Source organism: Ictalurus furcatus, chromosome 18 (assembly GCF_023375685.1).
Source record: "Ictalurus furcatus strain D&B chromosome 18, Billie_1.0, whole genome shotgun sequence".
In the NCBI taxonomy this organism is placed as follows: Eukaryota; Metazoa; Chordata; class Actinopteri; order Siluriformes; family Ictaluridae; genus Ictalurus; species Ictalurus furcatus.
The window spans coordinates 24,936,162-24,953,220 of record NC_071272.1 but is presented as its reverse complement, the minus strand read 5'-3'; the positions used below and the strand labels follow the sequence as shown (position 1 = coordinate 24,953,220).

The following is a 17,059-nucleotide window of genomic DNA, read 5'->3' as shown; positions in this document are numbered from 1 at the left end:
GTAGTCCGTCCACGTCAGGCTTTGATGTGTTGTGTGTTCTGAGATGCTTTTCTGTTCGTCACGGTTGTACAGAGTGTTTCTTTGAGATAGCGTAGTCTTCCTGTCAGCTCTGGACGTTCTCCTCTGTGACCCTCTCTCTTCAACACGGCGTTTCCACCCACAGAACTGACGCTCGCTGGGTGTTTTTTGTTTTTCGCACCTTTCTGTGTAAACTCTAGAGACTGCCGTGTGTGAAAATCGCAGGAGATCGGCAGCTTCTGAAATACTCACACCAACACCCATGTGACAGTCTCTGAGTCTCTGAGATCTTCTCCCCATTCTGGTGTTCGATGTGAACATTAACTGAAGCTCCTGATCTGGATCTTATTTTATTGATGAGAGTCTAAAGTAAGAATTGGTCCATGTTCCAGTGTAACACTCTGTTCCCTGTGTATATGACCATAAACTTTTGAATTTCGAATGTTTAGAAAGTACTGCAGGTTTTTTTTGAAAACAGAAACCTTAGAGCCGTCATTATTATAACACAATGATGCACTCATTAAAAGTACGCAGCAATTTCTAAAATCCTTACTGGTTTAGGAGAGAAGCACAACAATGTGAACTGAAGCAGCCTCATGAGCTTTAAGAGCATTTAACTGCTTTCAGGAATGCGACGCTTCAGCCAAGCAGCTTGTCATGTTAAGAGTATTATAGCTGAAGGATTCACTGCGTATTTGGGTTCTACTCCAGAAAATACTTACAATTAATTATCTAGATCAGTATGTATATCAAAATTTATTATGGAGATGACCTTGCCTTGCATTTGATTAGAAATATGTGTGTGTGTGTATATATGTATATATATATATATATATATATATATATATATATATATATATATATATATATATATAGATAGATAGATAGATAGATAGATGTATGAAACCTTGCACTGTAGACTCATTATGAAATGCATTCAAGTAGACATTGTAAAGTAAAATAACTTTAATAGCTTTTGAAATCAAATGTGACAACAGGAGAAAATATCAGAGTAGACCTAAAAAAGTGGACGTTAAGTTGAATGAATGGATCGATTTTTAACCCAGATTTAGAAATAGTTAGAATGCCTCCCACAAGCCCCCTCCCCTCCCTCCCACCTCCCACCTCCCGTCTTCAGACTCTGAAGGAAAAAAAGCTCTTTCACCTGCTGCAGATTTCTTAACTCTGGGTATGAGCAAGTCTTAAACAGAACAGGGGCAGGAGGGGTATAAGAGGCCACACGCGTTCACACAGATTTTAGGCAGGAGGATTACGGCTTTGCGCCGTTCTGACAAAACCAGCAACGTGTGTCGAGCACAAAAACGTCCGTCGTTCCAGATTCCCTCGAGAATGAGATACACTGCAGCAGCCTATAAACTGTGCAGTGCTTTACTGTTTCCTAAAAAAAATGTAAAGTAACTTCAATCTCGATCTACAGCGGTTAATATTTGGCTTTAACTTGTTCCTGGGCATTTCTTCAAATAAAGCATCACTCTTTTTATCCCCAATTCACCTCCAGCTGTTTCTTTTTACCAACACGTACTTTTCCAGGCTTTGATGCCCCGTCCCAACATTTTTGAGATGTGTCGTGGCCATTGAATTCACCTTATTTCCTTAAAACAGTACATTTCATGGGTTTAAACATTTGATGTTTCCTATGTTCTATTCCGAATAACATACGGGTTTATGGGATTTGCAAATCATCACATTCTGTTTGTATTTACATAGCGTCCCACCTTTTTTGGAATTGGGGTTGTAGTTCATAAAGTTACAGAAATAGAAAATCTACCTGTCGTAAGGGCTTTGATCTGGGAGAAAGGTTTGTGATGGAGAGAGCAGTTCATTATTTCAGAAACTAGAAATCTCGATCAGGTCTTTGAACAGTATTTACTGTCTTACAGGAGAATGAAAACACAGATGTTCAATAATCATATATATTTTATTCTCAATACAGCAAAATACAAAGACTCAGAAAACCCATTAGTATCCAGTAATACTCACTTCACAAAAAAAGTGTTTTTTAAATTACAAGTTAAGGATAATCGAGGCTCATGAGAGTACCTTTAAATGGTAAATCATATTGCATCCATTATATAATATGTAAATTTCTCTGATCAATCTCTTCAATACTTTAAACTGATTTGGATTATAACCGACTGCAGAACGTTTGCAGAAATAATCTGCATTTTGTAAATCCTAAAATGAGTACGACACGAACACGTAGAGAACAGCTGAACGTACACGTCAGAAACGTCGCGGAAAGACAGCGGCTACGGCCGTGCTAAAGGGTTCACGTCCAACATCTCATTCCGACGGGATTAAAAACTCCCAAGATCACTCCATCACAACGATCCGCATCACATAAGACATACAAAGCCTTTCTAAGAAGAAGTTCAATGATAAAACAGCACTACGGATAAAGATTTAGACCTTTAAAAAAAACAAAAAAAACAAAATAAACACACAGTATTGATGTGATTGGGGGAAATCCTGATGTACAGTGTCGATAAAAGAGAAGTTCAGCAATGATGAGTCTAATATTAACATTCTATTTACAACTTCATACAAATGTTAAACTGCCATAAAAATTTACCCTAAAAGAGACGTTATGTACATTTTATACAGCGGAGCATTTAAATACAAACATGCAAGTGTTTTCATTTTGTAGAAGGTGTCAGAGAACAGTTTTACCCTGGTTTATAGTTACAAGTGTATTATTATTCCATTTAAAAAAACTCTTAAAAAAAATTAAGGAAAAAAAAAAAGCTAGATGTTGCTTAAAAAGGACATTTTATTTATATATATATATATATATAAACAAAAAACAAATTAGCCACAGCAGTGAATCAGCTAAAGTTCTGCTCACCTTGGAACTTCTAATGAGTGTAGTGCGCAAGTTAAAAATGCAAACAAGTAAACCCTGTTGATGATCTTTAGGCTCTGTGTAACGGTCATTTCATTCAAACCAAGTTTAAAAATAGAGTCTTAAAAATTCCACCCGAAGCTCTTGGTCACGCGTCTGCATTCGCCTCCTAATATTCTGAACCGTAAAAATGCTACATTCCTTTCCACGCCAGAAAAAAAGCACACGTTATTGAATCAATAATAATAATAATAATAATAATAATAATAATAATAATAATAATACCCTCCAACATCGTTTTGGCAATTTAACTTCGACAAACATGAAGCACGATTTCTCCGCATCAGAAAAGTCGAGAAATTCACACAAATCTGAACGAAGGCAAACGCAGAATATCTTTGGGTGCGTTGTCCCTTACAAGAACCGTATATATTACATATTATATTATATTATATTATATATTATATAATATAGAAGGAAGTAGCTAGAGTCACGCTTTAACGTCGATGTTTAATACTTTGTGAAAACACAGCAGAAGTAATTGCTGAACTACTGCCCGAGTTAGCCGAGAGAGCCGATAAAAAAAAGCCTGCATAGACTGATTTCTCCCTCGACTCTGAACGAGTGCAAGAAGAAATAACAGTTTGTCCCTACAGAGAAAACCGGGAGCCGACAGAATAAAAAACAAAACAAAAACATTTCTAGTGCAAAAGATGGTAGATTTCCAGCATTTAATACGCTGCAGACTGACGAGATATGAATCCTCCTCTCCTGTACCACGTTAGTTTGTACACATTTAGCTTAGACGTACTGCAGCACGGACAAACCCTTACGGAAAAATACACTTTCACTTCTTTGTTGGATTTTTTTTTTTTCCTTTCTTTTTTCTTTTTAAATGAGTAAATCTGCTTATATTTTCTGGCCAGAACAACTTAATATGCAATATACTGTGTACTGTGCTGTACGTAGAAACTATAAATATAAAGTATGTGTAATAAATATATTCCTTATGTGTCTCCTTCCTGTTAAATGATTTGTTATAATAGACAATCAACTATGATGCTATAACGAAAATCCCGAGAGTGGTATTAAATACTTAAATATGGCAATTTCATATACATCCCATAATACAACCCTGTAATCAAGGCGAAGACGACGACGAAGAGCATTATTCCGTGAGTGAAAATGTCATTCAGACAAAGACAACTTTCTGTATCTAAATAAAATATATATACTGTGTACACACGCGCGCACACACACACACACACACACACACACACACGGTTGAGAAGTGAAGCGGCAGTAATAAAATATTCATGTGCTTAGGAAGAGGATAAACAGATTCTTCTAGAAATCTAAAAGCGAGTAGAAATCACGTCTGTTACGATCCGGGGAAAAAAAATAACCGTCCACGTGAAGAGGAAGAAAAAGGGAAAACGACGGAGGATGGGGGGGGTCAGTCTGGGGGTTAAACTGGTGATGCTTCAGGTCCTTTTGGTCGTCGCTGACGTGTTGAGAGACGACACGCTCGAGACTCGGCGTCTGCGTAGACGGATGATGTTTTGTGCATGTTATGATATTTCTCTCTGTGATGCAGCTCGGCCACGCCGGTTTCCGTGCACCGAATGGAATGCTAGCTTTACGGATTAAGTCATTAGCATTCCGCAGCCTTGCCCCATGTCACACACTTCCTGTCTAACAATTCAACCCGGTTCCACAACCGGCCCGTGTGCACAGACAAGATTCCTGTATATCATATACAAGGCACAAAGAGAGAGAGAAGGACAAACCCTTATTATTTAAAGCACCTTTGGTTAAAGGGAGGTACGCTGGTTAAAAAAAGAAAGAAAAAAAAAAACAAGAGAGAGAGAGAGACAGAGAGAGAGCGAGAGAGAGAGCGCGCGCGAGAGAGCGCGAGAGATACCATAAAAAGTGTTCACAGCTGTCAAGATTAAAAAAAAGAAAAAAAAAAAAGATGGCTTTTTTTGTTTTCCAGCGGGACGAGACGCTGCAGCCTGACGACGCTCCGCTGATGAAGACGTTTGGTCACCTCGCCATGAAGGAGTAGCAGAGAGGGGGCGGGGCTATCCAAATAGCACTCAGTGTTGCTTTGCTCAGTTTTTTGTTGTTTTTTTTTTGGCAAGCTGGTATTGATAATGGACACAGTGTCACATATGTCTGAGGCAGATTAAATAAATGTGAGTAAGGCAAGAAAGGGAGGAGAGAAAAGAAGGAAGAAGAGGTGGGAGAGTGTTATGAGACGAGCTTGGCGTCGAGCCGTAGCCAGTGGAGACCTTGCCGTGTGTAGTGGACCAGTTCAGTCATGCTGCTGGTGTTGAAGATCAGCGGGCCCATCGCTTTATCCAGCTCAGTGAAGAACTCTGTGTGTGAGAGAGAGAGAGAGAGAGGGGGGGGGGGGGGGGGGGTTAGGGTTTCAGCACGAGCCATGATTTGTTTGGGTGTGAATCTCCGGAGGTCTTTTAGAGATACACAATACGATAAAAATGATAAGTAATGATTCGATACACTTTGATCCACTTCTGATTCAGCACCGAAGTGAATCGACTCACTTCTGATTCAGCACCGAAGTGAATCGACTCACTTCTGATTCAGTTCAGATAAATGTAACGTACTGACGTGTGCTAGTTTTGACAATTTCCAAACATTTCTTTACGGTCTTTTTGCTTGAGAATCAGTACTACATAAATTCTCTCCCGTTTTGTTTTCGCTGCTGAGGGTTTTGTTGAAATCAAAGTATTTCTCTCTCCTTCACGCAGCCGTGAACCAGAGAGTGTACAACGATTTTCGGCAGCAGTATCGGGTTTTAATCCTTCATCTTATAAATCTATGCAGCAACATAAAACTTTGAATCCAAAATCTAGAATACTGAATATTAATAAAACACAGGATCTGAGGGTTTTGGAAAATAACTCTGATGTCCTGCTCGTACCTCTCTGCTCCCGGGCCAGCTGCTCGGCCTGCTCCCACACCTCGGTGGCGTAGAGGAAGTTAGAAGTGACCTGCACGTAGCTGGCGGCCATCTGGTGGATGCGCTGTGGGATGGTGACGGAGGAGCTGCTGCTCTGACTCGAGGAGCTGCTGGAGGAGTAACTGCCTGCGCTGCCTGGAGACACTTTGGGCGACACTGGGGACGGCATACCGACCGCTTTACTGGAGGACAGGAAGAGGAAGCGGAAGCGAGCAGAAAGGCCAGAGTTAATGCACTAAAATTCACATGAAATGGTGTCTTAGCTGTGATTTGATTCTGTATGTTGACATTTATTTCTGAAACAGAAAGTGATGTGTTGAAGTGTTTGATCTGCACAACAGCCAATAGCGTTTGAGATAGGCCACGCCCCCACCCAATCTAAACAAACCTGACCGTGAACTAGCTAAATACGAAGAACACTGAAGAGATTAGGGAGAGTCTTTTACTGAGTCTTCAAGCTGGTAAAACAGCTTCAAACATCACCTGTCACATAACCGCCACCTCGTACAAGCCCCTCCCCTCTTCACAAACTCCAACTATTATTTCCCTCAAACTGAGTGATGTTAGGAGAAGGGAATGGTGTGTGTGAAGCCTCTCAGAGAGAGAGAGAGAGAAAAAAAACCCACACACTGATGAACCATGTTTACTGCTCCAGGGGGCGGGGCATATAAAATGATCATGAGGTATGAAGTATGAATCAAAAGGTTTTTTTTTTTTTGCATTTTCCTGGAAACGCTAAATTATAAACTTAAAACAAGAATATCTCCAAATCTATTTCTTGTAATTTTTAGCATCATATAGCTACACACTCATGTGACCGGTACGATGAGCAGTTATTACTTCTCAAAAACGGCCAGTAAATGAGCGAGTTTAACTGAAACCCTTCTAATTAGCATACAAATGAATAATACACGTCTTATCGCTAATGTAATCTCTAATTTGCATAACCGCAGCATAAACCGATCCTGTGCAGTGAGAGCCACTCCATCATCAGGATCAGGGAACAGCATAATGATTTACTATCACCAGAGAAAACAAATATAAACCTTCACAGAACAAAGGGGAAAAATCCGTAATAAAGAGGTTTGAAAGCAAGAGAGTCATTTAAAACTCATCAGATGGAAACACTGACGACTCTGAACGTAATGAAAAGGAGTCAAATAATTAAAATAAGGTCTTACTTTCCCATCCCAGGAGACGGCGCCTGAGTATTACTCAATGAATTCTGGAAAATAAAATAAAAATAAATAAAATACACAATCACAATCACTGCGTAAGAGAATGCAAAACGAGCGTACACGAGTGTCATATCCGAGAAACAACGTGCTCAGTTAAAGGGGAGATAACGATGACTGGAAAGAGTCAGGACACGAGCATCCTGCAGCTGCATTCAGAGCCATGATGAAAACATTTACCTTCAAATGTTCAGTGAGTGTCTTCGAGTACTTCAGTGCACTTTCCTTCCTCAGTTTAAAGAGCCTTAAGTAGAGGAGAGACTGACATCTCAAGCTACATGGAGCGAGAGAGAGGGACAGAGAGAGAGGGAGAGAGAGAGAGAGAGAGAGAGAGAGAGAGAGAGAGAGAGAGAGAGACAAAGAGAGAGAGACAAAGAGAGAGAGAGGTTACAGATTTGGTTCTTCTTTAATAAATGTAGGCGTCGCAGCTGAATTATGAATTTCTTTAATATTTAAATCCCGTACAGCTCGACTGGGTTCATAAACATGTTTTCTCTAAATACCAAACGGAAAAGTTGTAACTAGAGACGACACAATACCACTTTTTCTTTTCCCCCTGAACACTGAAGTATCATCTGATAAAGATTTTAAAAACTATTATTCTTTTTAAAATAATTTTTTTTAAACTGAAATACGTCACTTAAAAAATACTTCGCTAAAAACACGACAGTCAAAACCGTAGCGCATGTTATATATATATAAAACCGTATATTAAACATAATGTAGTTCTAATATAATACAATTAATCTTAACAAAAAAACAGTCATGGTTACATGCAAACATTTTCAGTTCCAAAAAATATTCCCATTCCAATCTTTCCTCCGATTTCCATCCAATTCTCAATACTGATCCTGGGAATCGGATGCGTGTTACATTACGACTGCTGGTGCTTTCTGTTTGCTATAAATATTTAAATCCCAGGCTCTGTGGTATCTACAAAGACTAAACCTGCAAGATGAACACATTAAAATCACGTATAAATCACGTGTTCACGTACCACAACACTGCCAGCCTTTTGTCTGCTGAGGTAGCGTCTGGTGCCATATAACTCTTTAACTTCATAGTGTACCTACAAATAAAATCACACAATCACATGAGGGGGAAAAAACCCCACAACACCTGAATAACTTCACACTGATCTTTTAAAGAAACTCCACTTAAAACGTTCAGAAAAGTGACATGGTGTAATGATGACACCTAGAGGTTGGAGATGAAACTGCAATCAAAAATGCACACCCGAGAGCAAATCAGAAGTCAGAAGTGTAGTTCAGGAGTACGTACTTAATGAGTTCCACAGTTTCAGCATACATGGGGAAAGGGGACTTTGCTTCCTGCGCACTTTTCTCCAACGCATTCCCACACTCGATGAAGGACACTACAGCATCCAAGTAATACACCGCTTTCTCAAATCTGTCCATCTTCAGGAACGAGGAAAAAACAGCATTACAGGAGATTTTAAAACTTGCAGAATCACACTGACACACACACACGTTTAAAACATCGTTAATAAAAACATGTGGAGAAAACCATAAACTGAAACACGGACTTGATTAATATTAATACACATTATACCACAGCACTGTTCTCAATTCTGATTGGTTGATTCATTTAACTAGAACAGTGCCTCAGACAAGAGTTTCGGTTTCTATAGTAACAGATCACACAGATTTGTACTGCGGACGCAACACCAACATCCATAAAGGAGTGTAATCACTAACGTGACACGCTTTGTTTTTCCCTCTTATTAACGTCGAGAGAAGGAATGCCGGTTTATACCTGCTGTAACGTACGTGAGCACCGGACCAACATTAAAGGTAACTATAAACAGATAAAAATATAATGCGTCGCTCTTTAATACATTTAAATTGGTCATTGTTGGCAAACGCCTGTGGTGTAAGAGGAATAAAGCACTCGTGTTACAGGACATCACGCCATCCTGTCATTTCTTATTCTCCTCAAACAGCACGTCCTGAAGGGTTTTATTCCGGAATTAACATATATTAGACCAGTTCTCTTCTGTCTACCTAATAAGACCAGGAGGTGAAACGGTACAGGAATAAACAACACGTCCTTACCAGAGCGTCTGCATTGTGTTTCAGCTTCTTAGCTTCTTGGAGGTAATGGTCGGCTGAATGAACCCTAAAAACAATAAATAAAAGTATAATAAAACCGCAGGGTTTGTTTTCTGTCTGAGTCGTGAGATCAGACATCATAAAACACATGAATCCCGTTTTGTTTGACGCAGATTAATCTAGATCTTCTAACAAGGTTCCTGTCAGTTCCTGGATTTACAGGCGAGGCTTTCCACACGTTAAACCGTCAGCTACGTTTGTAAGAATCCGCTGTTGTTTTTTTTTTTTTGAAAGAATGAAAACAGGTGAAGAGTGAAGAGTGGAGAGAGAGAGAGAGAGAGAGAGAGAGATCTGTATTACCGGTCCTCAAAGTGCAGCTTGGACCTCTTGGAATTGTCCGAGGAGAGAGGAGGTACAGCCAGCTGATTCTCTGTTTTACAGCTTTTATCCTGGAGAGGAGGGAGGGGGGAAACGGGTAAAATTATTCATCATCATCATCATCATCATCATCATCATCATCCTCCTTCATTTATGAAGAACATGGCAGGACAAAGTGGACAAAAAAACAGGAACACATTTTGAAACTTTAAATCAGAAAGTTTTAGTTCTGAAATCCGATTGGCTGATGCATTTACGAAGCAAGCGCTTGCGTTAGCAACTAACGCTTACTGTGAACACATTACGTATTTAACATGATGTAAAAAGTGTTTATTGCAAACATCAATAATAAACTCAATTTAATGAACAGTTTTTATTCAGATGGTTATCACAATTTTTTTTTAAAAAAAAGTCACGCCAATAAACATTGAAAATGGTCAGTAAATTTATTATATACGTCTTTTATATGTTTTTATACGTAAATATCATCACACACACACACACAACTGAGTTCACTTTCTAAAAATATCCCAGGACGATGAAATGTAGAACACAGATGTTGTGTCATGGAGGCAGTTATGTAAAACACATCCTCCTCATGACATGAAAATTTATTTATAGGGTGAGGGGGGCGGAGTCTCGAACACGACACTCGGATAAATTAGAGGGAAAGAAAAAAAGAAAAACGTATTATTTTCATATGTTGAACGCACGTCCGTACACACTTATCATTCACTCGGCTGCTTTCTAGCTTACTTTTTACATTAAAAACAAACAATGCTGTATATAAGAGTAAATAAACTGGCATAGTGTGTTTTTTTGTGTGTTATTCATAAAATAATGAATAATTTATAAAAATAGGATTCTTCCTTATTCTTTTCCCTCAGCACTGTCGCTTGCTCGTTACAGAGCTAAACCCACACCTACAACCTGATTTCTGTAAACGGAATAAATCTGATCATTCTGTGTGTAAACACAAAACACACTTCAACAGCTCTCTCTTGTAACTTCTCTTGTTGAAGTTTTTGTTCGGTTCGTCTGGTTTTTTTAATGAATTAAACACATCATATTTGTAAACAGGTGTCGACTTACACAACGGAATCAAAACAAACTGTTTAAATTACACACTGAAAACCTGTTCATGTCGCCTGCACACACATTTACACAAGCTCATTATTCACCCAAGAGGAGGATAGCAAACAAGGACACTCATACAAACAAAGACACACACACACACACACACACACACACACACACACCTTGGTGTCTCGGCTGCTGCGGCTCTGCTTGTCCTCGCCCTTGCGGTGTTTGGAGCTGGAGCTGCTCTTGGGGACGTCCTTGCTGTTGGTGCTGATGGGCAGTGAGCTGGACGACTGACTGGCCGTGCGTTTGCGACCCTGGTGCTCTGACTTGGGCGTGCGCTGAAGGCTCAGGGAAGGAGACGGGACAGGCTCTTTATCCTTATCCACCACACGCTTCGATGACCTGCAGCGAGGGCCATGTTCCATACATTAACATCCAGGACATTCAGATGCGACCCAAATCCTACAGAACAATGAGGGGAGAAAATCCCTCAACTAATCCTGTCTCTATTACTGCACAAACTGAACTCCCCTCTAAAGCCTGGGTCATACGTCGTGTACAGACGCAAGGGGCGTTGTTCTCACACTCTCTCTCACACACACACACACACACACACACACACACACACACACACACCCCTGTGTACTGTACGTACAATCTCATGTCAGACTCAAATCATCCCTGTTTAACAGGTTTCCAATCCGAACTGTAAAATGTTTAGCATTCCATGCACAGCGACGTTAAACACACTGCTGAAGAGCTGCCTCTCTTTCTCCCACCCTCATGACCTGTCTCCAATCCAAACATACGCCCTGACATGGAAAAATATTTACTAATCTAGAAGATCCAGAAGAACGGTACTGTTGAAGGCTACGTGAGAATTAATTGACACGATAACGTAAGTTTCTGACAAAAGACCGTAGGATACGTACGGCAGCCATCTTGTGTACACACACGCGTAGTTAAAAGCAAGTATAATCCAGGTTTAATAAGTGTTCTATACCAATACACTCCGCCCTATGTGCACTGAGAATGAGATGTGTCTGATGGAGACCATAAAGCACTTCTGTCAGTTTCTCAGGATCAGGGCGTCTGTTAAATGCTGTAAATATTATATTATATATATATATATATGAATGAGATAATGGCAGTTTGGTGTGTTTTTAGCACTTACTCCTTATTCGGTTTATGGTGCGAAGACTTCTCCTCCATCCTGGACTTCTTGCTGTCTGGTTTAAGGCTGTCATCATTCTACAGACAGAACAACTCGGTTAATCTGAGCAGATCGTCAGTCTTAGCCTCTTGGCAAAAATGTATATTATACTGTATATGGTAGTCATATTTTAGCCATTTGCGTATTGTTGTATTAGATTTAGTTTATAAGAAAACTACAGAAAAGTTATTTAACTAAAGCTGAAAATTTTTTACAATTTTAACCTTAAAAAGGTATTAAACCCTTTTCTCCCCCTCATCAACTTTCCCCCTAAATGTTGTTTGTCAGTTTGCTGTAATTTCCAGAGTTTTAATTCATTCTTGAATGGACAGTCTCATCTATTCATCATTATTGCCTTCCTAAGCCTTCATCTTTATTTGATGCGTGTGCATTATATGAGAAGCTAAGTTGCTAAGGCCATCAGCCACACTACCCAGTTTTAATCAATTCACAAAAACAAAAAAAAACCCACTCACCTTATGTTTCCTCTTGCCTTTATTAGCTTTACTTTCCCCCGGCTGTTTCTGGAAGTCCTTGCCGTCGCTAGCCGAGTCCCGCTCCATCTTCACCTCTGCGTCTTTATAAACGCGGCCCGGGACTCGGCTCAGCAGGCTGAGGTCGATCGAGACGAGCAGCTGCCTGGGCGCCATTAGTTTCTCGTCAGACTCGCTAAGCGGAGAGAGGAGGTCTTTCTCTTCCATGGGGGAGAAAACGTGGGGGGCGTACTTTGGAGTGTGTGAGGAAGATGGAGCACTCTCCTCTTCTTCCTCGTCCGAGTCCGAGGACGACGACGGCTCCGTTTCCAAAAACTCTCGCGACTTCTGTTTGCCCTGAGGCTTGGATTTGCGCTTTTCTGGAGGGGCTCGCACTTCTTTCTTGGGCTCTTTCTTCGCAGCAGGTTTGCGTGGACCCTTGTTGGGCGCTCTCGCACGGTGCTGCGGCGTCTCGGCCCGGGGCTCGCTCTCCACCTTCAGGCTGCCTTTCGGCTCCTCTGCCACGGCTGGCTTCTCTGACTTTTTGGGTTGCTTCTTGCCCACCGAGCGCCTCTGGCTGGTGTTGGCACCACCCTCAGTGCTCTGCGCCGGAGACTTCTGCCTCCCCCGGCCGCTCTCAGAGCCCTTCTGCGTGGTCCGCTGGTCCCGGCCCGGCGCGGGGGCGGAGTCTTTGGGCCCCTGGCTGCCGCTGTAACCGCGAGCAGCGTTGTTGTCTCGGTCCTCTATCTTGGATAGCCAGTTGTCCAGCTGCCACTTATTGGCTGGAGGCTGTTCTCGCTGGAATACAGACCGAGAGGTATTCCTTTTTAGAAAATCAGAGCTCACTCACGGTCAAAACTCTTCATACTGAAACTCTATTATTCAATATTATAAACATATACACAAACCCACACTACTGTATTACAAATAAAATGATAAAAATAACAGACCACATTTACTATTCACACGACTACTACTCCTCCTACTATTAATAATAATAATAATAATAATAATAATAATAATATAATCTGATTCTCTGCTGCGCCAACACACACAACACTGAAATGACTTATTTCATCACACTTATTTAGGCAATGTAGGATATATTAATTTAAATATTTATGGAATTGAAATAATGTAAGAATGATAATCTGTTGATTAAAACACACAACAAGACTCCATGTAACAGAGTCTACTGCAGGTCTAGACAATCTTGTCTAGGTCGATCATGATATATTGATTACATGGCAGCGGGCAAGGTGTGAAGGTGTGTATGTACCTCAGGTGAGGCAGCGCGAGGCGGTTCGTTGGCCTCGCTGTCCGTAGAGCTGCTCTCGCTCTCACTTTCTGATCCCGAGCTGCTCTCTGAGCCACTGTGGCTACTGGAGTCCTCTCTCTCAGCTACTTCACTATTATTATTACTGTGAAACAACACACACACACACACACACACACACACACACACACACACAGGTCAGTATACTGTACACATACATAGTGGTTCTCTAAAACCTCAATAAATATTAGTTATAAATTTTAACTAACTGACTCTGACACTAAGTAATCGGGAAGAAAAAGGACATCGGGGTCTTTTCAGGTTCTTTCTGGATCAGTACCTTGCCGACGTGTTTCTTTTAGCGGACTCCTGTTCTGCATCACTGTCTTCACTGCTACTGAGTTTGAGATCGTCATGAAGCATGCTGGAACACAGTCACAGGGACAGGACACTTTAGCCTGAAACCATTTCATCTAAAAATGTAGTAAAACTATTGAAACAGACCCCGGAACTCACTTGGACTGGTCTCCATCGCACGCCTTGGCCTGCTGCGCGGCGGACGAGCCTTTTCCTGAGATGCTTTTTTCTGACAGGGATGAGGAGATGTTTAATTACAGTAAATATCGGACATTTTTCTAACAACAACCTTATATTGGATGTGTATAATCTGTATGAAAGGCTTAAATTAAATACATCATACAGATACAGTACTAAATCATATTTATTTCTGGAACACTTACTGAGTCCTCCAAAACCGGTGTGCTGGCCATCCTGCAACACAAACACAGCGTTATGGAGGCAGCAATAACACACGCATTCGATACACACATTATCAGATTATAAACAACTCCCAGCTCTTCTACATCATTACAGCCACGAGGACATCCATTACACTCCGTCTGTCTGACGGAACAAGCTGACTCAACCGTGACTCATTCCTCCCAACTGCAACGGCTCACTTAATATACCCTGCTAAACCCAGATACAATATAGATATCGTAGGGGGGTATAGATTAGGGATAGAGGAGGTGTAGGGGGGTATAGATTAGGGATAGAGGAGGTGTAGGCGGGGTACAGATCAGGGATAGAGAAGGTGTGGGGGGGTATAGATTAGGGATAGAGGATGTGTGGGGGGTATAGATTAGGGATAGAGGATGTGTGGGGGGGTATAGATTAGGGATAGAGGAGGTGTGGGGGGGGGTATAGATTAAGGATAGAGGAGGTGTGGGGGGGTATAGATTAGGGATAGAGGAGGTGTGGGGGGGTATAGATTAGGGATAGAGGAGGTGTGGGGGGGTATAGATTAGGGATAGAGGAGGTGTGGGGGGGGGTATAGATTAGGGATAGAGGAGGTGTGGGGGGGGGTATAGATTAGGGATAGAGGAGGTGTGGGGGGGTATAGATTAGGGATAGAGGAGGTGTGGGGGGGTATAGATTAGGGATAGAGGAGGTGTGGGGGGGTATAGATTAGGGATAGAGGAGGTGATGGTGATTGAGTAAAATTCCAGACACAATGAAGGAATTTCAGTGTTACTGTCTGACCTTTGTCGGGAAAGGAAACTTGGAAGGCTCAGTCTTGCAGGGGGTGTGTATGGCTGTGAGCGGAGGAGGCCAGGACTGGGTCATTTCCTGGAAAACAGAGAGAGAGAGAGAGAGAGAGAGAGAGAGTAAATGATCTATACATCCTAATATATATATAGAGTAATAACACATAATAAAAGTATAATTAATAATAAACACTGACTGTACCTTTAAAATCTCATCCACGCAGCTCACGTCTCCCGTCAGAGCTCCCTGCCAAAGTAAACAAAAGTTCATAAATAAAACAAACAATAAAGATATCCAGAGCAATAAAGTCTCTCAGATACGCAATTCTGGGATGTTGTTTTGGAATCAGGATGAAATCGTATTTTCCACAGAATCATTTTTTTCTGTTTGTCTAATAAAAACTCTTGAAAGGTTTTAGCTGTGAAACTGAAACCTCGGTCAGTTCGTGAAGATATACGCGGTGTACAGTCAGGGCTGGGCCATGTGACCATCAGTTATCACGATATCGATAATGCCACACCACACTTCGGATACGTGGTCAATATCGTATATATTTGTATTCATTTTTAAATGAATTTTATTACAACCTGATTGACAGTAGCTAAGAAGATGAAACTGTCAGCTGTTTATTTCTACACAAATTCATTTCACACAGTTAGCACACGTGATGAGATTTATATTAACGTTCCCACGGGGATAAATATTCTGATCTCACCTCTACCGGTGCCGGGATCTTGAGCTTGGTGAGCGCCGCTTTTCCATTGGCCTTCATCTCTCCGACGCTGCTGCCATGTGACTGGCCTCCGTACGACTCCGAGGAGGAAGCGGAGCAGGACGAGGAGGTCTTGGGCTCGGCCGTCTCCTGACCGTCCATCGGTCTGACGTAAGCAGTGGGCTTCTGCAGCATGGAGCCGGGTTTGGACATGAGCGAGGGAGGAAAAGCCTGGCCTGAGTGCTGCCCGCTGGGAAAGGCGGACGATGAAGCAGAGGCGGAGGAAGCGGAGGAGGAGGAGTGCACTCTGGATGGCGAGTCCCAGTTGGCCTCGCGGTCTCTGGGCGATTTGGAGTGGTAGCGCTCCTTGCCGTGCTGCTCGACCGCTAGCGAGCGCGAGTGTCCGCTCGAGTTCGTGGAGCCCTTGTGCTCATGTTTGCTGGATTTCTTGCTACTGAATTCGCGTTCGTGCCGCTGGCTGTTAGCACCGCTGCGCTGGCTCGTGCCGTGGCCGCTCTGATTGGACGAACCTGAGCGGTTCTGGGACTTGGATAAAGATGAGGAAGAGGTTCCGGAGTTTGAACCGATAGGAGTCCATTTGTTGCTCTGATTCTGGCTGACTCCGCCTCGCTGCTCGGCGTACAGAGACTTCTCCTCTGAGGAGGAAGCGTTCGATCCTTTGGCCAGGAGTTTGGACATAGGAGGCTCACCGATGATTTCTTTCATTTCGTCGTAGTTTCCTAGCATGCTCTGGATGCGACTCGAGAGTTTGTCTTCCTTGCTGGACTGCGTGAAGAAACAAAACACAAGCTGGTTTTTTTCAAGAACGTGGTTCGCGTAAATGCGCAAGAATAAATAAATCTGTTACAAACTACAGAGTCTCCGAAACACATCTTCAACCCAGCGTTAAGGAGGTACGGAGGCATTATATCACATCACATGACCTGCTAAAACATCAGAAACTCCAACCAACATAATTCAACATACATACGTGTGTATAAAAGTGTATGAACACAGTCTCAGTGTAACTACAGGACGTATAGAATGTTTCATGTGTTGAAGAGGATGAGGATGAGGAAGAGCAGTGAGTAAACAGTACAGGTTTGTGTAGTAGTGTACTGACCGGTTGTGCAGGATATCAGACAGTACGCTTCTGTGTAAGGTGATGAACTGGTGCGTCGTTCAAGACGCCGCGTCAG

The 17,059-nt window shown here is 41.9% G+C and overlaps 1 protein-coding gene across 3 annotated transcripts in view; it reads right to left on the bottom strand.

Annotated features, from left to right (window-relative positions):
• Positions 1–1,938: 1,938 nt before the first annotated feature.
• The window catches only part of aff4 (AF4/FMR2 family, member 4), a 30,287-nt gene continuing 15,166 nt past the window's right edge, over positions 1,939–17,059 (bottom strand). For all 3 annotated transcript variants that reach the window (XM_053648637.1, XM_053648638.1, XM_053648636.1), the window contains exons 3-20: positions 15,864–16,646; positions 15,350–15,394; positions 15,143–15,229; positions 14,341–14,371; positions 14,117–14,186; positions 13,941–14,024; positions 13,604–13,745; positions 12,328–13,122; positions 11,813–11,889; positions 10,815–11,040; positions 9,538–9,626; positions 9,181–9,244; positions 8,387–8,523; positions 8,103–8,174; positions 7,286–7,379; positions 7,052–7,095; positions 5,832–6,052; positions 1,939–5,262 (exon numbers count right to left, since the gene is read on the bottom strand). In XM_053648637.1, the coding sequence (XP_053504612.1) occupies positions 5,135–5,262; positions 5,832–6,052; positions 7,052–7,095; positions 7,286–7,379; positions 8,103–8,174; positions 8,387–8,523; positions 9,181–9,244; positions 9,538–9,626; positions 10,815–11,040; positions 11,813–11,889; positions 12,328–13,122; positions 13,604–13,745; positions 13,941–14,024; positions 14,117–14,186; positions 14,341–14,371; positions 15,143–15,229; positions 15,350–15,394; positions 15,864–16,646 (3,189 nt within the window). In that variant the 3' untranslated portion in view covers positions 1,939–5,134. The remainder of the gene's footprint in view (positions 5,263–5,831; positions 6,053–7,051; positions 7,096–7,285; positions 7,380–8,102; positions 8,175–8,386; positions 8,524–9,180; positions 9,245–9,537; positions 9,627–10,814; positions 11,041–11,812; positions 11,890–12,327; positions 13,123–13,603; positions 13,746–13,940; positions 14,025–14,116; positions 14,187–14,340; positions 14,372–15,142; positions 15,230–15,349; positions 15,395–15,863; positions 16,647–17,059) is intronic.